At 41.1% G+C, this 23,184-nt stretch overlaps 2 protein-coding genes across 2 annotated transcripts in view; one reads left to right on the plus strand and one right to left on the minus strand.

Moving 5' to 3' along the window:
- Positions 1 to 4,108: 4,108 nt before the first annotated feature.
- On the plus strand, positions 4,109 to 15,731 carry col9a1b (collagen, type IX, alpha 1b; the record flags this gene model as incomplete). Its single annotated transcript, XM_079168607.1, has 32 exons — positions 4,109 to 4,183; positions 4,668 to 4,730; positions 4,822 to 4,857; positions 4,959 to 5,021; positions 6,081 to 6,134; positions 6,490 to 6,525; positions 6,687 to 6,710; positions 6,811 to 6,864; positions 7,648 to 7,701; positions 7,868 to 7,900; positions 7,987 to 8,043; positions 8,148 to 8,201; positions 9,528 to 9,581; positions 9,700 to 9,753; positions 9,915 to 9,968; positions 10,056 to 10,109; positions 10,229 to 10,282; positions 10,377 to 10,430; positions 10,565 to 10,618; positions 11,185 to 11,229; positions 11,335 to 11,388; positions 11,473 to 11,526; positions 11,622 to 11,675; positions 12,222 to 12,293; positions 12,477 to 12,512; positions 12,620 to 12,664; positions 12,789 to 12,821; positions 12,920 to 13,066; positions 13,983 to 14,037; positions 14,986 to 15,174; positions 15,257 to 15,334; positions 15,535 to 15,731. The coding sequence occupies 32 exons, from the start codon at positions 4,109 to 4,111 to the stop codon at positions 15,729 to 15,731; spliced, it is 2,040 nt and encodes a 679-aa protein (XP_079024733.1).
- A 1,756-nt stretch (positions 15,732 to 17,487) lies between these two features.
- Positions 17,488 to 23,184, minus strand: part of LOC306703265 (uncharacterized protein) — a 92,303-nt gene continuing 86,606 nt past the window's right edge. Inside the window, exon 52 of the mRNA XM_079169177.1 lies at positions 17,488 to 20,531. Coding sequence (XP_079025303.1) covers positions 20,431 to 20,531 — 101 coding nt within the window. The 3' untranslated portion in view covers positions 17,488 to 20,430. The remainder of the gene's footprint in view (positions 20,532 to 23,184) is intronic.

The raw sequence follows: 23,184 nt of genomic DNA on the forward strand, positions 1-23,184 counted from the left end.
GTGATAACAGTGACAAAGGTGGACAATTTAATGTGAACACTTCACATAAAAGCACCTCAACATTAAAGCAACACAATTACCAGTGCAGGGCATTGCTGCAAAAGACGAGTGATGTTCACTTGAATGCCGATTATCAGTGTCAACCCACTACATACTCAATATGTTAATTATAACCTCTGCTGCTGTTCGTCTTTGTTGAAGCACTTTCTCTGTGCTCGGCATGTGCTGCGGCATATGTTCCTCTTGACGTATTGAATAATTGTGCCGTTTTTCGTTAATGCATTTACAAGGAGGTCTGTGGAGCTCTGTTACCTCTTTATGTTGCAGACCTCATTTACAGCTGTCAAACTCTGTTAATTGATAGTCATTGATGTGAAGCACTTATTATATAACTACATATAGTTTTTGTTCCATGGGGCGTTCACATCATTTTGTCTTACCTCCTTACACACTGCTGCTCTTATCTATATTTTATGACATGTATCCTGGGTCTGTGTAGCAGCACAAACATTGCTGGTTTAGAGAGTCCAGCTGTGTGCCTGTGAATAGACTCAGCTGTGCATTAAATGGTACGCATACACTGATAGACTCATACTGACAAAGCATCAAGGTATTATATTACAGTATCAACTGTGGTCATGTGAACAGTGTCAGATAATTAATACAATGCTGGCAGCTTGCTTGTCAAATGTCAAAAGGAACAACTTGTCGTATGTGAAGCATTTATTTAAACTTAATAAGACATTTAACTTCCTGTCCACATGTGTTAAAATAGGCAAATCTAGAACTTAAGTGTTAAAGAGGAAGCCACAAACAGCTAGCCTAATATTTATTCAAGGCAGTGGTGCAGCTTTCCAAACACTGAGCTTTTATTCCCTCCCCACAACAAACACACACACATACACAGACACACACACACACACCATCACACACACACACACACACACACACACACACACACACACACACACACACACACACACACACACACACACCCACACACACACACACACACACACACACACTTTGACTGCTAACTGGATGCTTTCTGTTTCCATCTTGCAGCTGTGAGATTTTCATCTCAAGTTGGTATTCATATGGAGCAGCAGTCCATGTGCCCTCAGATCAGCATTGGGGAGGATCATTTCCCAGGTGGATTCACAAAAAACAGTTTGCTTTTGTATTTGCCCTACCTGCACAATAATAGAACTACATAATTTAAGTCCCATATATATATATATATATATATATATATATATATATATATATACACACAAACAGTAAAACTCATACTTATTATGCCGATACTGTATGTTTGTGAAACTGTAAAAAATCATCTTACAGTACCATAGTTTGGAAAAAGCAACAAGGTATACTGTAAGTACAAGTATATTGTTTCACCCTTCCATATAATCATTATAGCAATTTGTCATACAGTAGGATTTAACCAAGGTCATGCACCTGCAAGATGATTTTTACATTTAACCACTCCTTTGTCCTGCGCTCTTAGGGTTTTATATTATGTCCCAGTTCCACATTGCTGAGCTGGCAAGAAGGGGCACAGTTAAAAAGGTGACCGGATCATCTCCACAGCACGTTGCTTATCGAATAGGCCCAGCGTTCAACTTCAGGATCAACACACGGTAAGCGTCAGGGCGTCAAAGTGGAGTTGCACGAGTGAATACTGAGCCCTAGTGGTTGAGCTGGTATAACGCCATTTACCCTCTCCATGGTCCTGAACATTAGAGACTGACTCTACCTGTATCACCACATTCCTTCTGGAATACAACTTTAAAAATAAACCACACACACATTGCATTTATATGATGAGATATAGGATGTTGACCATTATGAAAGGGACAATAGTGGATGATACAATTAATGTTTAGTACAGAGATCATAAATCCTTATTGGAATATTTTCTGTTTTTTAATCGAACATTAAAGGTGAGTGTATAATAGTACATCCTTTATGTTTCAGATCAGCTTATCCCCTGGGGCTGCCGGAGGAGTTTGCATTTGTGGCCGTGCTGCGCATGAGTGGCAGCGCCATCAATAAAAACTGGAATATCTGGCAAATGCAGTATGAAAATGGAAAGGAGCAGCTGGCCGTCAGACTCAACGGGGAGTCTCAGTCTCTGGAGTTTACCTTCACAGCGCTGGACACCGGGAGGCAGACTGTTGCTTTCAGCCGTCTGGCTTTTCTTTTCAATGATCAGTGGCACCAAGTCCTGCTACAAGTCAGCAGGCGCTCTGTTATTCTTTTCGTCGACTGTGTCATGGTCGGTTCTCAGAATATACCACCCCGACAAAAAGTCAGTCTGGATGGCTTCACGTTGATAGGGAAACTCAAAGACAATCCAGTGGTGGCAATTCCGGTACGTCTGTCAAAGCACCGAGCCTGCTGCTTTTGCAACTAAAGCAATATCTATACATTTCTGACATTTTAGAATTCCACCACAGTACACTAAAGTACATTATTCCACAATTATCATTTCGTCATTCTTTATTATTTTGTTACGAGTGAGGCACGTTTAGCCTTTCTTCTTGACTAAATGTGATGCATGTTCTTTCAGTTTACTTAATGTTTAGGCGACCTGCAAAATGTAATGAACTCATGATGAATAGTTAGAGCTTTCGCCAGTGTGCAATGCTTTCTGACTGACATGTGACTTAGTTATTCCAAGAAAACCATGTTTACTTATTTTCGCATGAAAGCCTTGTTTATATGGTTTATATTTGTTCACTGTCGCTTGAGTGATCATCCACGTGCGCCAAACTTTATAATTTAATATATTTTGAGCTGAAGAGGAACACCATGTTTGTGTGTCCTTTTACAATAAAGTATACGCCTTTGAAGTATATTATTGAGCATTAATGCTCGGAAAAACAAGCATAGAGGAGTTTTTGCTTTGACATGCGAACGTTTGGGAATCCCTACGTTTTGTCACCCTCCTGTTTGGTTTGTCTGTGACAATGTTCACTATAGTTGAAGTCTGCTGTGTCTCCATTACGACCTTACCGACAAATATGTAGAACTTGTTGCAGGTCCTGGCGAAGAATACGAGCTGTGCACAGGCTAAACAATCCTGCGATACCACACTGTGCAGCTCAGGTGGATGGGTTCCAAAGATGCAGGCGCATGTGCACATGACAAATTCACGTTTGACCACATTTTAACTCCCATATAGGCGTTTGATTTCACAGTAATGTTTCAATAATGAGTCTGAGATTGTCACTTATGTATTGCGCAAACACAGCATGCTTTCTACTTTTCATCGCATGATGCGGGAAATCCAGAGTCCGGGCTTTATTTTCTTCTAATTCATTTTGGAAACAGCCTCTTGTTCTTGTCTCACAGCGTCGATGTGTGGAGCCTTAACATACAACTTGTTCCAGAATTAGGTGCACTGTACATCTGTCATGACCATTTTGTGCTAATGTCTTATTTCCCTTCATGCATTTATCAAGTTTGAACTCCAGTCAATGCTGATTCACTGCGACGTGACGCGAGCCCGGACAGAGGCTTGTCATGACCTCCCAGCCAGGACATTGGTAAGAAAATAATATTCATAAATAACATTATGAACAATAATGGAGTTTGTAGTTTGAGGTGTTGGAGCTTTAAGTCGCATATTGGTTTAGCGGGATTAACCTGCTGGTAATGGAGAGGGGAAATAAATTCAAGCAACACGCAAATTGTGTGCGTAAAAGCGATAGTGTTGTTTTGTGTCTTTGAACTTTGCTTCACTTGCCCACATAGCTCACGAGATATTTTTCACGACTACAGTGAAAACTTACATTTGTCTCATCTAAAATATAGTTGGAATAAAATCATTAGCAGAGGTTGAATGACCCGCTGACCCTGCCTTATTGGTGGTGTTTGCATTGAGGCCCCTCCCCGCGGTGCCCCGTCTGCAAACCCTCCAATCCCTTCCTGTAACCAAACATTGTATGAATATACATGAGCCCCCCGATGGCTATGGGACCTCGGACGGTCTAGATAGCTGAAGCCGATTCAGTTGGCTTGTTTTGTCGGGGGCTCCTTCAACCCAACAAATCCCAGAGAAAGGAATACAACGTTCACCTTTCCTGCCCACGGGGAGATCATGGCTCGGGCCCCCAGCGTTAGAGGGTCACTTTTGGGTCTGCTTCTGCAGCTTGTCCTTATCTGCTCCGCTCAAGTAAGACTTATTATGTTTTTCTCTCTCTCTCTCTCTCTCTCTCTCTCTCTCTCTCTCTCTCTCTGGTGTCTCTATTTGTCTCTATAGACTGATGTGACAGAGGTGCAGGTGAGTGTTCTTCTGGTGCCAAATAACATGATTCATTTTGGCGAGATGATGAGGTTGTTTCATCCAGTAAATTGATTGGCCAAGTGCCTTGAAAAAAAAGTCAAGGATGAGTCTATTCTGCAGTGTCCTTTTTAAATGTTTCCTTTTGCAAAGTCCTTAGAATGCTGATGTATTCTGCAATCACAAATCACCTCTATAGACTGTAAGCAATGTCAATGTGTCCCAGAGAGTCTCAACGGACAATAAGCCAATACACCTGTTCTCATTTTTCATATTGTCAGTATAAGAAATGGCACACGTTAGTAGGGCCTCTTTTGAAATGTAAGCTAACATTTTCAGATATAATTAATTCTATTGTTATTATTTTGTTACTCAGAGGACACAAGGACCTCCTGGCCCTCCTGGACCTGCAGGTGTCCCAGGAATTGATGGCATTGCTGTAAGTACTCTCAGTTGTGTAACATTATCCATATCACGTAGCAAATACTAAGATCGGCTCACCTTAAAGCATTTCATCTCTTTCATTTCAGGGGGAAAGGGGAGAAGATGGCGAGGAGGGACTTGCTGTAATTATGACATTTAATACGAAAATAAAATGATACATTGCTTTTCATGGTAGGGCTGAAAATAGACTCATTCACTGAAATATGTGTGTATGTTTTTTCAGGGACCTGGTGGAGATGCAGGTAAACCCGGCTCTTCGGGATTACCTGGAATTCCTGGAAATGACGTGAGTGCTCTTTGTTTCATATTGTGTAATACATGCAAATTTCATACAGTACATCTGCATTGTTGGCCACAACAAGGGCAATATGCTCGCCACAAGTCTGCAAGGGGGTGGAACTACAACTTGTGATCCTCCCACCATCAAAGATCATGTTTACACTTTTTAGTCTTGCAGAAGAGTGACCAATGGGATTTCACATTCAGCATGGGATGTTGGGGGAATGTGTGCAAAAATGTGAGGAATTTATTAAACAGGATGAACAAATTCAAATTTCCTTTTTAAGAAGGTAAACCAGGAACTGTGTGTAATTAACTTTGCTCCCTGGAGTTTAAAGGAGGGTTAGGAAAACATCCAATCACAATACTGGTGCTGATGATAGACTGACAAAGAGGGGCTGTAGGGGATCTTTAGTTCACCATAAAGGCTTAGGTTGATAAAGTATGAGTTTCAGAATGCCATTTCATATAATGCAGTTGTTTTATGCATTATGATCCTTTGTTGGTGTGTTATGCCTTGATACATCTACCAGAATTATGAGAACAACAGCAGCTTTGTTGGCTGGCTGCTGTTGGTATCTACTGTCGAGAATCCTCAAAACGGTGTGGAATGATTCCTTTCAGTGCGCTTGTTTGAAATGAGCCAGAGGAATGTTGCTCTCTGCTTGGTTTGCAGTCTGAGAGTTTCGCCCTCTGCCCCTTTGCCGACGTGTGTCTGTGAAGTTGCTCCTGTGGACGTCATGACGCGCTCGACAACAGAGCTTTGATTTAAATGTGACTGACCAACGTGGAGCTGCAGTGCAGTATATATTGAACCACTTCAGAGGAGGGGGTATTAATCCCACTTATGAATACGTAGGACTCCTCCCACTGGAGTATGATTATGATATGATGATGTAATACATGGACATCTGATGCTGGATTTACAAATATTGACACATGGGGAAATAATTAATTGCCTGTTGAATAATTTTCAAATGTAAGGTGAAAATAAATAGTTGCTGAAGTGCTCTAAGTTTTTCTTTTTTATGATGCATTAGTTAAGCATGATGTCTCTCCTCTGCAGGGTTTGACCGGCCCTGTTGGAGATGCTGGGCCCGACGGTCCCTTCGGACAGAAAGTGAGTGACTAATGAGCCTTTGCTTTCCTGCTTCAGAGACTGTCAGTGAAATGGTGCCAAGCTGCTGTCCAGTCTTTTTGGCATAGCAGCGGGAGCCGCAGTGCATAAACCAATTCCTCATGACAAATGAGACTTAATCCTGCAAGTCTTCTGTGTAATCTCCGTGGGGAGCGAAGCCCCAACATCGGTCCTCATTAGGCTAAACATTGCTGGGTCAAGTGTGGCCGGCGCAGTCATGTGACTGAGCTGGAGGAATGTTAACCGCAGGCTCACACGGCTCAATTTTACCTGAACACAGTGTTTTAGTAGTTATTTCTACTTCTATGTATCTAATGTATTTGTCTTTGTTCTTCAGGGTGAACCTGGAACATCTGGACCTCGTGGAGTCACTGTGAGTATCTTTTCCTCCCGTCGATCCAAGGATCAGATCAACCGTGACTATCTGGAAATCACATAGTCTAGAAGCTGTCTATATTTTATTGTTTAAATCTCATGTATAACACATTATATACATCACACAGTATATGTCACACTGTATATGTCTCTTTTCAGGGTGTTGGGCCTGATGGACCCCCCGTAAGTCATTTATGCTACACAACAAATACTACAGTTTATATTACATTGTGGTGGTCTAAAATGTGTTAATACTGAATACCTGAAATGTTACTTTGAACAGGGACCACCCGGGCCTGGAGGACTTCTGGGTGAAGTGGGAAAAGTTGGACCACTTGTGAGTAGAGACTGAGGAATGGGCTGTTACTAGAAAATACACTGCAGCATCAAATACTACCAACATGAGCACTGAGGTGGTGAAATGCTACCATTAGCCAATGACAGAACAGACCTGTTTATCTTCATGTGTCGGCCATGGTAACAAAAAAGGTGAAGGTTGCTCCGAGCTGCAGTGAAAAATACTGAATGTAGGTGAAGCCACTGCCACCAGAAAGCTGTTTACAGATCATGATTTGATAAAGATCAGCATCACCTTCTACTATATATGAAACATGGACTTTCAGAGTAAGAATAGTAACTTGAAATTCTCCTGAATGAGTATATAACATATACATATAACAAGTGAGATAGCTAAAATGGATTTGCAGACTTGAAAGCACGCTCAATTTTACTGATTAAAATCTGGTTGAGGTACATTTGTGCAAGAAAGGGAAACTGAAAAAAGTGGATGTTTTATGGATGTTTCTTAAAATACTGAATGCATTTCACCATAGAGGGCACTGATCCAAACAATATTTTATTTGGGAAAACACAAAAAAGGAAATATCAAAGCATAAAGATTCTAATGATAAAAAAAGCTTGCATATAGAGTGTTGACTTTATAGTATAATGTGTCATTGTGAGCTAGAAGTTAACTTTTGACAATCCTAACTAGAATGTATAATTCACAGTAAAGCAAAGAAGAGCAATGTCCATGCCAGGACTCCCAATGACACAATAGAGAGTGCAATGCATCTATTCTCTGTGTGTAGTTTTTGACACATTTGATGTCCTTTTGCAGGGGTCCATAGGTGTGAGAGGGCCACAGGGACCCCGTGGACCAACGGGGGCCAGAGTAAGTGACACAGATTTGCAAATGATTACATTTGACTTACATTTTGGCCTTGTTGGCGATACCACCATTGCACACAGCCTTTTATCTGGTGATTTACAAGCTCTTTAGATCCATCATGATGTTGATAAATCACATTATAAAAGTGTCCACTCTTTCTCCATTTCAGGGTGCAGCTGGAATGCAAGGCAGTGCTGACCTGGTAAAGCTTCGTTTTTCTGTTGATAATGACATTTTACTTTTCATAAATTGTCAGGAACATTTTCTGACTTTCATGTTGTTGTTTAGTGTCCAAACTCTTGTCCACCTGGGACCTCGGGACATCCTGGCCTTCCTGGCATGAAGGTGAGAAGCGCAGATTACGTTTTTGTTTTGCACTAAAATCCCGTTAGTGCCCGAAAATACAATGTTTTTAATCTGTGCTGTTTTTATTCTCTGTACGTTTCAAGGGTCACAAAGGTGGAAAAGGTGATGCAGGAGTACCTGGGAAACAAGGGCACAAGGTAAAATATGTCATTCTTGTTTCGTTACCCCAAAGCCAAGTATTTCTAATCATATGAAATGTTTTCAACATCAACAGTTTAAATTGATACGCACATAAAACTGCATAAATAGTTCCTTGAAAATATGAATTTTCCTCCACAACTGTCACACATGACACAACGCTCCACATCAGAGAAAAATGATGCATGACTTAAATGTGAAAAAGGGATTCTTTGCACCTTTGAGACAAGTATGATTTGCGCTGCTCTATTTCAAGAGGAAGTGATACATGCCTGTGTGTAATGCCTCTCACTCCTTGCAATGCATGGAGGATGATTTATTTGAAATGATGTTCAAGCACAACTAGCTTCTCCCTGTAATGTGTCTATGCACTATATAAATGGAAATGAGTCTGGGCCTATCTCCCTTTATCACCCCATGCCACCATGTGATTTACTGTCAGGCTGCGCCGCGTACCCAAGAATGATTTTCTCCTTCACTGAAAGTTTCATGCGGGGGGCCTTCTGCCTGTTTTCCACCCACAAATATAAAGATGTTTACAGCTCACAACAAAATAACCAGATGTTGTGCCGGGGTTGAAAATGTATAAAGTCATAATATTAAAGAAGAACATTAAAATAGAAGTAAAATTGCACCCGGAGAGAAATATGATTGTGTGACCCAGTTAGAAACATGCAGCGGTTTATTTTGTATTTGAAACCAATAGGAACAATTATATCTCTTATTAGATATATAACAATAAAATCTATGACAATACGGGAAGATTCTTAAGCCTTTTTTTTTTTATCAAATATTTCTATTAATAGTCTGGCTGACTCTGACTTTCATCTTTCACTCATTGGAGATCGTTTTAAGATCATTTCCTCTCAAGCATTTCTGTTTGTTGTGTAATATTTGATTATCAGCTATGTTTTATTTACATGTCTTAATAGATATTTCTAATACACATTATTAAATGAAGAAATTGCCTTTTTAACCACAGAAAAAGTGCGCATGCAGCCTCACACCCGAGCCCCTATCCACTGAAATGGATATGCCTCCTCAGGTCGACCAGAGTCAGCATATCAATTATTTGTAATTAGCAAAGCAGGAGAGCGATAATTTGAATTTAATTTCTTTGCTTTTGCCCCCTGTGCAATTCATTAGAAAAAAAATGGGTATTTAACTTATTCAAGGAAGGCTGCCTAATTTTCTAATTAACACTAAATTGATAGGAGCAGCCTCAGTTAAATTTGTTTTACTTATATAATGAAGTTAAATTTGCTGTTCAGTGTTGAACTTCATGCTGCTTTTCTGCTAACGTTCTTTCTCTTTCGTTCATCCAGGGTGAGGAGGGAGACCAGGGAAGTCTAGGACAGGTCGGATCTCAAGGACCAACGGTTAGAAACCACATTTATTATATGATATTAGAGTCTTTCAAGTTACAGTTTGTTCTTTTTCTGTGTCAGGTTCTCCTTCTTTTTCTCACTGAGGCACCTTTTTTGTTTGTTATTTTAGGGCCCTCAGGGAATTCGTGGAGCCATGGGAATGATGGGCTCCAAGGGAGAACTGGTAAATGTTCCTATGATTTCTAAACCCATAGCACCTTTCATATACGTCAGCTCCTTCCAAAATAACTTGTGAATTCGGGGTGGATTCCATATTAGATATCGATTGAAATGTTTATCATCTAAACAGATTACAATACCAATACTAATATTGTTCTCTGGCAGGGAGCTCGAGGTCTTGATGGAGGTCCAGGTCCCCAGGGTGTAGCAGGGGCAACTGTAAGTTTCTCCAACAATACACGCGCTTACAATTTGGCAGCAAATAAAGTACGATTGAGTAGCGTGTGATTCAATACATTATTTCAGGGGGATCATGGGCAGAGAGGCGTGATGGGCGAGCTTGGGCCTCAAGGTGAAACGGTAAGTTGACACATTGATAACATAGACCTTTTGAGGTGAAGAAATAAACACTGAATCGCTGGAATTTGGCTGTACGGTTTTAACAAAACTGAATAAATGAACTGTTGCTTTGTTTTCAGGGTATTCTAGGGCTGAGAGGAATCACAGGGGTTCCAGGTCCCAAGGGAGGGGCTGTGAGTGTCTGATCAATGATGACAAATAAAGCTTAAATGTCCAGACACATTTGTCTGCCAACAGCTCATTTCAGTTTGTGCTTTTTATCACCAGGGCTTGTCGGGTGTGGACGGTCGCGAGGGTATTCCTGGGATGCCTGGAACAAAGGTAGAGAAACATTTCTGCTACTTTATTACTAAAACGAGTATGTTTTAATGGTACAGTTCATGATTTTAAAATGTATTCCCATTAAGTCTTTTGCTGTTTGGAGCTTCATTCTTTCCCTCTCTGTTTCCCTGCAGGGAGGCATTGGGAAGTCAGGCGTTCCTGGAGAGGTCGGACTTCAGGGGCTTCCAGTGAGTATGACCTTTGACCCCACACTGATGGACTCTGATTGGATGCACCTCAGTGTACAGTTTAAAGCGCCATGGCCCATGCCTGCTGCAGGACAATAAATAAAGTTTCTGTAGGTTGACATTTAGTAGACATATTATTGAATTCCATCCCTCTGTGATATGGTACACATACAGCAGGCTATGCTGTGAGACACTAATCTCTGTCTTCCTCTGGCAGAAAAAGGAAAGGAAAGTTTTTCCAGCCCACTAATCTGTGATTAGTCTAATGAAAAGCACTAATGAGAAAAGGTTGGCAAACACGAGCAGCCCGCCTTTGGCAGCATTAAGAAAGATTTTCCTAGGCGTAAAAGTCATCACCTAATTCAAATATCCAGATCACGTTTATCACCTTAAGCTTGTTTGGGTCAAAAGCTCAAACCAAATGCATTTTGTATCCTCTAAGCCTTCTTCATCTTCCAGTGTTTCTTACAGCAAGCTGCATTTTCTTTTAGAAATGACACTTCCTGCTAGAAATTGTTCTCCTTGTAATTGTTGCATCTCTCTAAGACATGCTCTCTCTTTTTTAGGGTTTGCCTGGTGGACCTGGACCAAAAGGCTTGAGTGGCCTTAAGGTTGTTTGCTCCATCAATTATTAAATAGTATCAGTTACTTCTTGCATCCATTGAGTTTTTCTAAATTGTCAAAGTCTGAAAGCAACTTTGTTTGTTTCTGCACAGGGGGACGCTGGTCAAGCAGGCCTCCCCGGAACAATGGGACCTGCCGGCAAAGCAGTAAGTAGCCGCACGTGTTGAGACACTGTCGTGATTTTTGTCACCTCCGTTGTGTCACTGTGTCATTTCACTGTCACACCTCAGGGTGAGCGCGGAGAACAGGGAGAGCTGGGACCTATTGGACCGATTGGTGAACCTGTGAGTATTTTTCCTGCTTGGATTTCTACCGTTTTTTACTTTGTTCAAATGTTCATTTTAACATTTACTTTCTTATTATTTTCTCTTCTTCCCAGGGAGCTGTCGGAGAACAAGGCCCTATAGGTTCAGCTGGCAAGCTAGGTGCCAGGGTAAGTAACGAGCAGAGTTGAAGAGTTGAAGAGCACAATTAGATTAAAGTTAGATTTGAACTTATATCTATTTTTTTTTTTTTATCCATGCCTTTATTTTGGAAATAAAGGCTGAGCAGCTACATGCACTTTTGATATTTCGAGTGAATGGAGCTGAAGAAGGAGGGACGCCTCAGAGTGTATCTGTTGTTTCACTGGAATGTCTCAGAGAATAGACTGAGGCTGGATCTCACATGAGGTCTACTTTCACAGTAAGGGGAGACTAGTAAGCAGCGGGCTGAATGAGCTCTCTGTTCCCCTGGCATTCCTCAGACAGTCGCTCAGTGATCAAAGGGGCAATGGCGCCCACAAACATGCCCAAAATTATAGTTATTTTACTACTATTGATATTTCAGCAATTTCCGCCATGTTAACAGGTGGTATGCTTTGTGAAATAGCAAAGTGCATAATGTTGTCTTTTAAAGGCTGTTGTGATCTCAGCACACCTTATATATAAACCTGCTTAGATGTTTCTTCTAATCAGATGTGCATGTTTCTTTGTTGTAGGGACCCAAAGGTGACCTCGGCCTTCACGGTCTCCCTGGTCCTTCTGGCCTGCCCGGGGTGAAGGGAGAGAGGGTAAGAAAACAGCACAGTCCCATTCAGAGACCTTTTCAACTTTAGGACAAGTGTCCTAAACAGTAAGAGAGAGAGAGATTAATGCTCAAGCAGCTGATCAGCTCCCTCTAGTGTGGACAACTAGAATATTCACAACACTAATGATCATTTCGCAAGTTAACTCATTTGTCTTGGTTATTACAGGGAGAACGGGGAGAGGGAGGACCCAAAGGAGAACAGGTATAAAGCCCTCATACTAAATGATAATTAACTCTTAACAGTAATGCTGCATTTAAATACAAAGTGGGTTGCTTTGCATAAATCATTTACAGATTCTGTTTTCATAGGGAACACAAGGGGATGAGGGAAACCCTGGAGACAAAGGGGATCATGTAAGTTGTTACACCAACACTAACACTATTAATTTAACTTATTTTAACTATTCATAACAGAGGAGGATCTCAACAGAGTGCATTTGTCCTTTCTTTTCTCTGTGTTTTATGAATGGTGTTCTAGGGTGAGTCAGGAGAATCTGGATCTAAAGGAGAGGTGAGTTCAAACAGATCATTCTAACCTGGTGTCTCAGCATTTCGATCGAGCAAGTGCTGCAGCTTCGAAACATTTCTCTGGTCTTACTTCCTGTGAAGGTCGGTAACCTCGGCGAAACTGGCAAAAGAGGTCCTGAGGGAAGTCGAGGCCAGCCGGGAATCGAGGGGCCGCCTGGCACACCTGGACCGAGGGGCATGCAGGGGAACAGGGGTCTACCTGGAGTCAGAGGGTCCCAGGGCCCCGCGGTAGGTCCAAGAGTAAACACTAAAGTGTTTGAGTATAATTACAATATCTGTACGGCAGTATGTATCACATTGTTCAGTCTGGTCAGGGGGGTCATGTCATTTGTTTTTAGCCATGCTTTAAACAACAAAACATTTCCATATGAGCAGATTTTCCTGATGTACAGTATACAATTTACCAAGAAACCCCACAACTTTTTTTAATCATGTATTTTGACATCGACATCCTGAGTTTTGATAAACTGAATTCAGTGTATTGGTAGCAATTACATAAAGCCATGATAGTGTTCTGAGTTTTGTCCGTCCTCTAACTGAATCTAATTTGTTAACAATTTTGAATTAAACCTCCCTGTGTCCTGTACGCAACATTTATTTTCCTAGGATGGCGACAGCGTGACCCGCCCTACTCTGCCTCTGATTGGTTTACCATGATCTTTATACCCTAACCAATCTCACTCCTCATACCTAAACCTCAGTAGCAAAGGCAACAAGTACTACGAGCCAATCAGAGGCAGAGTAGGGCGGGTCATGACTTCACCATCCTTATAAAAAAAAAGTGGCATCCTGTACAAGTGTGTCGCTTCATGTTTTACTTTCAAACCTTCCTTCCAACCTACTCATCTTCTCAACACGTATTACTAGTTAGGGTCTAATGTTTTTTTTTTAAAATGTTAATAAATCCCTACACTTTTATCTTCATATTTTAACGTATCAAATTACATCAAGGTGCTCTGAAAATGTTTTAGAAGCTCAAAATTAGCAGAATTTTCTCCACCAAAGTAATCTTTCAAATGAAAGCAGGTCAGTAAAACAGGAAGCGTGCTGTCTTTGCTTGGTAACAGTACTGTGGAGTTTTGACACACGGTCAATGTTTCATCATGTCATGAAATCTATTCAGTAATCTTTTTCTCCCCTCTAGGGTAAAGAGCCAAGCGATCAGCACATCAGACAAGTTTGCATGCGAGTCATGCAAGGTAAGAACTGATAGGCCTTTGACCCCATTCATCATTCCCTTGTGCCTCATTTTATGACTTTAATCTTTCCCACAATGCCTCATTACACAACCACACATAGAGCCGCCCCTCCGTTGTCTCATTGATCTGGGTGGCGGCTGAATACTCTGAAGTTCAAAAAAGGGACGGCCTAATAACCAAAACATGAAATAAGCTTCAGTCTCTGTTAATGTGATGGATGAAAGATCCCCCTCTTCAGAAATGTTTCTCTGAAGTCACAACCTCTGTTCTCTTCGTTCTGTTGCTCTTACTGTACGTCTTCACAACTCATCGCCTACACTCATGATTTTTTTATACCCGATGTGCTGAAAAATTCATTTCACCTTCAGCAGACCAGCTCTCCTCCACTCAATGCACAGAGTCTGCTTGGAAAGGAAATATATATATATATATATAAAAAAAAAAAAAAAAGAGCAGTCAAGCAGCTGCTGCTGCATGAATTTTCATCAGGAGCCAGGAAACTAAAATCTCAAGAGCAGAATACCATGCTGCAAGGAGCCACAGGAGATTAATATTAGATCCTATGCACCATGAACATAAATTTCCTGTTGCTGATTGCCTGAAATAAAGAGTATTATCTCTTTTCTGCTCAATTTACTGAGGTTCTACAGAAAGAGATTGAAAAACAGGAGAAGCTCGAGGGATGTCGTGACCACAGTTTCACCTCTCTCTGCTTCACTCTGACTCAAGTACAGGAGCTTTTGGACTATCTCCTCTATGAGAGTTGCTTTCAGGCTTTCAGAGATGAGCTTATGCTACCGCATGGTTTATAACAAAGTGTTATGTATTAAAAAGTCCCTTGATAACTGTCCGCTACAACTGTTTGGAAACACTCAATGTCTTGCAGCTAGTTATGCATATGTTGAATTACATCACATCCGGTTCATCGTCTTCTTTCTGCTCCAACAGAACAGCTGGCCCAGTTAGCTGCTAGTTTAAGGAGGCCAGAGACTGGCGTAGCTGGTTTACCTGGAAAACCTGGACCTCCAGGGCAAACTGGTCCTCCAGGAGACAATGGTTTCCCTGGGCAGGGTGGAGCAAGGGGCCTTCCAGGACTCAAAGGGCCATCAGGATCTATTGGAACGAAAGGACCCAAAGGTAATGAATGTATTGGCATGCATCAAATAAAACAATGACATGTTTGTACACAAATATCTTCATTACGTAATACGTGTTACAGGTGAACTGGGAGACAGAGGCTCCAGGGGGCTCACTGCGCGGGGACCTAAAGGTCAGCCAGGACCTTCTGGACTTCCTGGTGAGTAACTTTTGCCTTTTAATAAACTTGCCTTTCTATCTTAAAGGGTCCACTTTTCTGAGTCCGTCTATTACAATAACCCAAAACTGTTTCGCTGCATTTAAGGGCACGGGACTGCCGTACAAAAATAGATGTATAAAATGAGAATCGATCCTTTAAATGTAGCAACTAGCATCCTAAAATGAATGCTGTGATCACAGGTGAGCCAGGCAAACCTGGCTACGGTCAGGATGGTCGGGACGGGCAGAGGGGACCTCCTGGCGTTCCCGGACAGTCCGGTGTACCGGGGCCTCCCGGTACAGCCGGTCCCAATGGTTACTGCGACCCGTCATCTTGCAACCTCCAGGCTGGGGCCGCTCATCAGTCTCTGGATGTGAAGGGACCTGCGGGGAACTAAGAGCCACTCTGACATGGACAGAAAGACTGTTGGATTAGCTCCTCTGAGCACACAACATTTCTCCCAGTTTATTTTCCCCAGGGCCTGCGGTTGGTGTGGTGCCTTCCATCCATTAACCTCTATTCTTGCGAGCATGTTTTGTGCCGGCCACATCACCATCATGAGCCAGCCTCTTCATGAAAACCCCCCCCCCCCCAACATTGTTTTTGATGTGCTGCAAGAATCTAGCTTGTTCTTGTGTTTTTTGTTTTTTTTTCTACCTGAGAGATGTTTTGATATCTTCAGGAAGGTGCGTTCACATTTCTGAGATGAAATTAAATGACCAGAGATGTTTGTTTATCCCACTCTCCTTGCACCCTCTGCCTGCATTTTATTTTTATGCTCACCATTTACAGGTTTCTTCAATAAAAGCTCCTCCACTTTCTCTCAGAACATTTCGAATACCCCCCCCCCCCCCAAAGCAAATCAGGATCAGGATTTTGTTTGGTTTAAGTGCCTTTTTCCAATTATTTTGTTCTGCTATGTGCTAATGTACCAAAGATAAACCTGCTGAAAGCCCCTTTTAAAAGTATATTGTTCTACTTGTCTGGCTGTTGTTTCAGTGTTGCCGTTCAAAGTAAAAAGTAGAGAGGATGAAATGTCATCAAGTCACACTGACTTCAGTTTTTTGAAAATGTTGTAAATCTGTAAAAAAAATGTTTGAATTGTGGTTAATTATATTTCCTACAAAACAACCTGATGTGAGATTTTGCCTCATTGTACATAATGACAACAGAGTGCAGTCGTGCATTTATGGAAAGATATTTTAGGGATGAGGGGGGACCCTCAATTAATGTTACAAATAAAGAAAACAACACATGAAGTGATTATTGCATTCTGTATTTTGGTATAATTTTGTGATGATAAATTCTGTGACAAATATGAGCAAATGCAACATTTAAGTTCTCAGTAGTTTTTCCAAAACCTAAAATAAAAACAAAGATATCACAGTCGACGAAACAAACCTCACCTCAAGATCCATTTACTAGCTGCTCTGGAGCTTTCGATCATATCACAAGATCTTCATCAGCAGATGGAGTTTTCCCACTTGTCGAAATGTAGACGCTCAAATATCAAATATCTTTTTGGAGCATCTCAAGGGTGTCTAGTCTAATCTACTTATTTCCATCGACATTTCCATGACAACTGGGCAAACTCCATCTGCTGATGAAGATCATTTGATGTGAAAGGTCCAATTTTAAATGTACTTTAAGGCAAGATTGTTTTTGTCAAAAGCTGTTTCCAAGGTCAAGAATCAAATTTGAACCTAAAACATGTAATTCAGAATAACATTTAAACATATAAAAATGTTTTCTCATGATATAACTTCTTAAAGAAGTTCATGTTGTTAAAACTAACTTAATATTAAATATATATATATATATAACTGCCGTTTAACAAACAAAGTGTATCATAAAATACATTTTACTGCCAGGTTGTGTTAGAGCCCAAACACATGACACAAGAACACAGGAAATAAAGCACTGAATAACATTTATTGCACACATGTAAGGCAGGTGCCATGAATCAGTGTAAATAAAAGATGCAGCAAAGAAAGGTGTAAAATATAACCTCTGATACCTGGTAACCACACACACACTGGATCATTACTGCCCCTGTTCTTTGTCGAACGTCCAGTAAGTCGACCTGCAGTGTACTGATGTCAACATCCAGGACCGTCTGTTTCTACATACAAATGAGGTATCGATTACTTTTGTCAGTAAAAGGCAACAGTTTGTGTTTTATTCTTTTTTTTTCTTCTTCTCTAAAATGGCTAGTCATGTAGACATGTGGTAAACCAAGACTGAGGTAGATATTAAACAGAACAAAGACTTTCAAAAGCACACATTCAAGTCCCACAGCAGGACATGAGCTTATAGAGGAGCAGAGAGGAGTTACACTGAGAGCAGCAGGCAGACGTTTTTAATCCGAGGGACCGTGCTGAGAGGCTGATCCATATTCCCCCTCATTACAAGCTTATTTACAAGATTAGATTATATGTTGCAACAGGATCAACTTACATTACAATAATAAAAAGAAGCAATAATGAAATATAAAGTATAACACATATTGTTTCAAAGGACTTTTGCCTTATTTGACAAGCCAATCTTTGGATGTTTAACATCACTCGATTTGAAGGATGCTCCAACCTCCATCTTTTCAGTTTGCTTTCATCTAACACTTTACACTTAGAATAACTGGATTTTAACTCGGAGCGATGTAAAGCTGGCTGGCACCAAATTGCTAGTGAAGTGGGCTGTGACATTAGTGGCCATTTTGTGTCCTCCCTAGTTATCATACAGTTTAGCTAAATTGAAGTCACAAACCGGCGCACATTAATATCAATTCAAGCTAAATATGCGCAGAGTTGCTCTCAACAGTAGGCCTACACCAAAAAGTTTAGATCACATTAGTCCACTGATGCTGCCTCATTTGAATTTGGTCAAGGTCGGCCTTATTCTCTCCAAGGGGAACCCATTAAAACAAATATTAAATTGGCATGATGAAAGGGCAGAAGCCAATAAAAGGAGGGGATTTTATGTAGCCTATAACCCAAAGAAAGATTGTTTTCCATTCACATTACACGCAATGAGAAAATAAATGCTGCATGTCCAGCAGGGGGCTCTTTAAACTCACAAATGAAAGCAGCGGCAGACATTTGATTCAACACCCATCTGAAATTAGACCCACTCACACGGATAGAGATAAAACCAAGCCAGCATGCTGAGAAAAATTACTCTTGATTCATATGTGTAAAAGAAGCCTGATGACTTTTTATGATGTTAAGTATGATGAAGTAAAAAAAAAAAAAAGTGTCAAACAGATCTTAACAGATGATATACAGAAAGAGCCAAGTTTATAACGTCACACAATGTCAGATGCACCCACAGAAGTTTTCAAACATTAATCACAGCAGGACACTTAAAAGTAAAATGAAAGCCTTTGAGTCAAAACTCATTAAACAGCGCTCAAAATAAAAGCTTTAAGAAAATATATAAAAGTTAAATGTTTAGCGTGATTATAAAGTTTACTTTTTGGATGAAAAGACATTTTCTTAAACTTATTCAAACTGAGAATTAATTTCAAGACTCAAAACCTTCTGAAATTAGTTGAGAACATTGAAATGGCTTGAAAACCTCTGATAGCAAATAAATAAATCCAAACCGCGAGACGATACATAGTGACACACAGTGCTGGTCAGTGAGTGAAAAACCAGGATGTAGACCATGATACTGTTAAAACAATGAGAAAGTTCAAGTACAATGATGAGCACACCAAAAGCACAAGTCTGAAGTTGTGGTGAAGTAGTCCGATTTCCTTTTTGTGGCTGAAAATCATAAATATACAAATAAACCAGAGGAATCATCATACACAACACCATGTAAACAGTAAATGTTAATAATCACCATCTCACACACACACACACACACACACACACACACACACACACACACACACACACACACACACAGTGATAATAGAAGTGAGAACCTTATCAGATCATTACAATGACAACTTGCTTATGTAATTGTATTGTCAGGTCCCATTACAGGCCCCATTAGACAGGAAGCAAAAAAGAAAAATCACAATCACTCATTCAACTTATCTTCAGAATAAAGCAACAGTAAAGGTGAATGTGAGGTCACGTCACACTCATTAAATAAACATTTAAAGTACATTCTTCAAATCTGCCCTCGATGTATTACAAACACAGTAGTTTCAGACACAAAGTATGAGCTGTAGGTTTTCGTACTACAAAAGATATGTCGGTCAGTACCGACGCGTAGCCTACAGACAACAGACAGACGGGACATCTGTGTCAATGATCATACTGCAGACTCTTTGAAAAAATGATTATCATGCACAATGTAAATGTGTCAGTGATAATGCATAAAACTCTCAGTAATCCAGAAATGCATTAATGCAACTTCTAGTAATAACTTTACTGAATATCCATGCTACATTTACTACCATTATTATTACCATCTGTACGTACGTTCTTGAAGAACACGCTTCTAATAAATAATTTCCATATCAGACACATCTGATGCACTTTGGTTGCATAAGGACTTTCAAAAATCAAATATTTTCTCACACCTCCACACAAAACAAGTATATTCATTCAGCTAATCTCTTTCTCGCTCTGACAAACACACACACACACACAGACACACACAAACACACACACAAATGTGAGATGTACCTTCTGCCAGCACATTGGCTTATCTGAATAAGGACAGAAGAGTGAAAAGGCACGCCCATTAAGGAGGCAAACAAATAATTAAGATTGTGTTTTTTTGACAGGACTGAACTTGATGAAACAAAGTCATTTCATGGTATTGAAAGACATAATGAGAGTTGGCAAGGAATGAATTACATAACAGTAGGGGATGTGAAAGCAAGAAATAACTTTAAAGTACAACATTGCAAAAAAAAGAAAAAGAAAAAGAAAAACCTCAAAAGGTTTTCTTTTCCATTCAAAACAAAACCCATCAAAGAATAATCCCGACTGCATACAAATGTTGTTTTAAAGTGATCAAAAGAGGCCAGTTGTGAGTCTGTCCGATAAACCAGAGCTGAGGAAGCGAGGCCGACCTTCTCCTGCTCTGTGGCTGCAGCACTGAGCTGGACGTCAGCACTGGAACGTCCTCTGCTGGGTTCAAAGGGCCGGAAGGAAACAGTCACTGGAGTCGCATTTCCCATGAGGTCCACGGGGCCCCGGAGAGCCAGGTGGGCCCTGAGTAGTGATCCCAGGAGGGCCTTGACAGAGAATTAGTCATTATTAATTCCTGCGCCGGGCTGCACTTTATCACATTTCAGTAGGGTGATATATTGCATGAAAGTATATATTACATCATATATGACTGGTTTTAATATAAAAGGCTACAGTATGCTATATATCCACCTCAGATATTTCTCCTGAAGCTAAACCGATACAATCAGGTCGATACATCAGCCGATATTAGCTCATTGCAGAAATATCGTGATTGGTGAGTGTTGTAAGATAGGTAAGAAGAAATGGCTTTACAGAAATGCAAAACCAGGTCCGAGGTCATTTAATAACAGTGTCACCATTACGCAGTGACATAAACCAAATGAATAAAAAACTAAAGAGACAGATTCATCTATATTGTAAACAATGGTTAGCTGCCCCCCTCATATGGTTTTTTTATTTGACAACATTTAGTTGTTAGAGTTAATGATTTAAATAAAACTGTAACAAAATTATTGCAGTGGACATCAATAGATCATTATGTACTGAATACATACATATCTCATACCCATATTGGAAAAGCTAATTAATATAATATGATATTTAATCAACGTATTTACAAGTAGAACGGTGCAGATCTCACACACACACACACACACACACACACACACACACACCTACACTCACACACACACACACACACACACACACACACACACACACACACACACACACACACACACACACACACACACACACACACACACACACACAGGGGGAGCGTCTTCATTCTCTGCTCAGGTAGACATTACTACTCTGTATCTTTACATAGTAAATAGTAGTCTGCTGCTATATTAATGCTGTGAATGTTACAAGTACAGCTACTTTAAGGGCAGTAAGTGAGGAGCCAGCAGGCAATCAATGGCAGTATAAAACGAGCAATAAATAGGTGCTTTGAGAAAGCCCTTGAGCAGGCAGACATAACAAAACATATTGCGGTTCGATGCAGCAGAATGTGAGATTAGCCGTCGACACTCTCTCACCGGCTCATGCAAGCATCTTTCCCTGGTGGAGATAAATAACCCATTCTTTAATTTCACTGTTAGGACAGAGAAAATACGTTTCCTCATTCTCCAATATGCTGAGGTCATCACGGCAGATGAGACATTAGTACCTCACGTTACTTAGCAACAGCTTGCTGAAGTTGCAAAGGTGTCCACTTTGCGTCTCATATACTACTGTCCGTACAACACACATAACACACACGCCTATAACAAAAAGAAAAGCTCCCCACTGCAGGCCAGCAAGGTGTCCATTACATCAGTCAGACCAGTCACAGCTCGGGGGAGCCCTGTCCCCTCTACAGTTTATACAAAAGCAATTGCAAGTACAGCCTTGTCCTTTTCCTCCCTCTGAAAACACAACATGCCCTTTTCATTACTGCCACATCCATCTCCTGCTTAACTGCTCACACACAAACTCTCCACAGTGCTGTGGTGGTGGTAGCGGAGCAAAGGTGCACAAGCGTCATCAAAAAATGCTTCCCTCCCCTGTGTCTAGGTGGCTTCTTACAGCTGCTAGCTCGACTCTGCTAATTAGCCATTGCACAGAGTTAATGCACCGCAGGCGAGCGCAGCTTCAGCACCGTCCAGGTCTGTCAGGGTACAAAGAGTCCAGGGGAAAAAGACAGCAAGAGGCGATGGTGGTCACGCTCACATATATCACAGCAGCTGTCGTTCACTGAGATGCTCCCAGTCTTGTCGCCAGCACTGGAAAAGTCCCCTGTATGCGACTCATGTGTCGCAGTCTCCATGAACCTGTAGGTGGTCCAGGGGGAGCCTGCTCTATGTGGAACTCAAGCGGTACGAGCTCATTACAATGGCCAGGAGACAGAAAGTTTGGTTGGTAAAAATAATCTTCCGTTCAACAGGGACTATAGGAAGTGAGCCAAAGCAGTGGCCAGACACTGTGGCAGTTTGTTCAACTTTTAAATTCTTTCCAGGATCCAGCTGGAGTCTAACGCCCGCCAGTTGTGCCAAAATCGGGCTCCCTATCACTGTCCACGCCTGGAGAAGATGTCTTTTAACAGCCGTGATTTGTCCTACAGCCAAGCTCCCTTTGCCCTACACATGCATTATGCACATACATAGTTGGATGAGTGACTTTAGGTTCAGCGATACACTCCTGTCACAGGCTGAAAGTCAAGTGGTAATCCCACTTCTTATCGCTCCACCGGGGTACGGGGAGTTATTTGTTAGCTCACAGGAGCAGGGGACAAGCTGACATCTTTGGTTGTGTTCAGGGAAACTTTTGATGAGGACAACACCAAGCGGAGCTTTTACTTTTTGGAACGGACGTCATTGCAGCATTTCGTCCTTTGTTGAGATTCCATTTGTGTCACAGCAGCGTTTAGAGTTTTTAGAAAACATAATGTTATCTGGGAGTTGCGTTTATTTCCAACATGATGAGATATTAAATGAAGGCTGAAATAGAATTTGAGGTTTGAGACTTGACACAGCCAAAGTTCTCATCACAGTGAGATAAGCTACACTTCCCGCCCTGCGGTGGTCATAAAATCTGATGAACAGCAGTAGATGTGGAGGAGGGCAATGCAGGGCTGGCCAGTCTGTGACTGAAGCATGTGCTATTTTATACAGGTGCAAATACTGCACTTCCTTATGCTTTACTATGGCTGATGGT

The sequence above is a fragment of the Pholis gunnellus genome (genome assembly GCF_910591455.1).
Source record: "Pholis gunnellus genome assembly, chromosome: 11".
Lineage (NCBI taxonomy): Eukaryota > Metazoa > Chordata > Actinopteri > Perciformes > Pholidae > Pholis > Pholis gunnellus.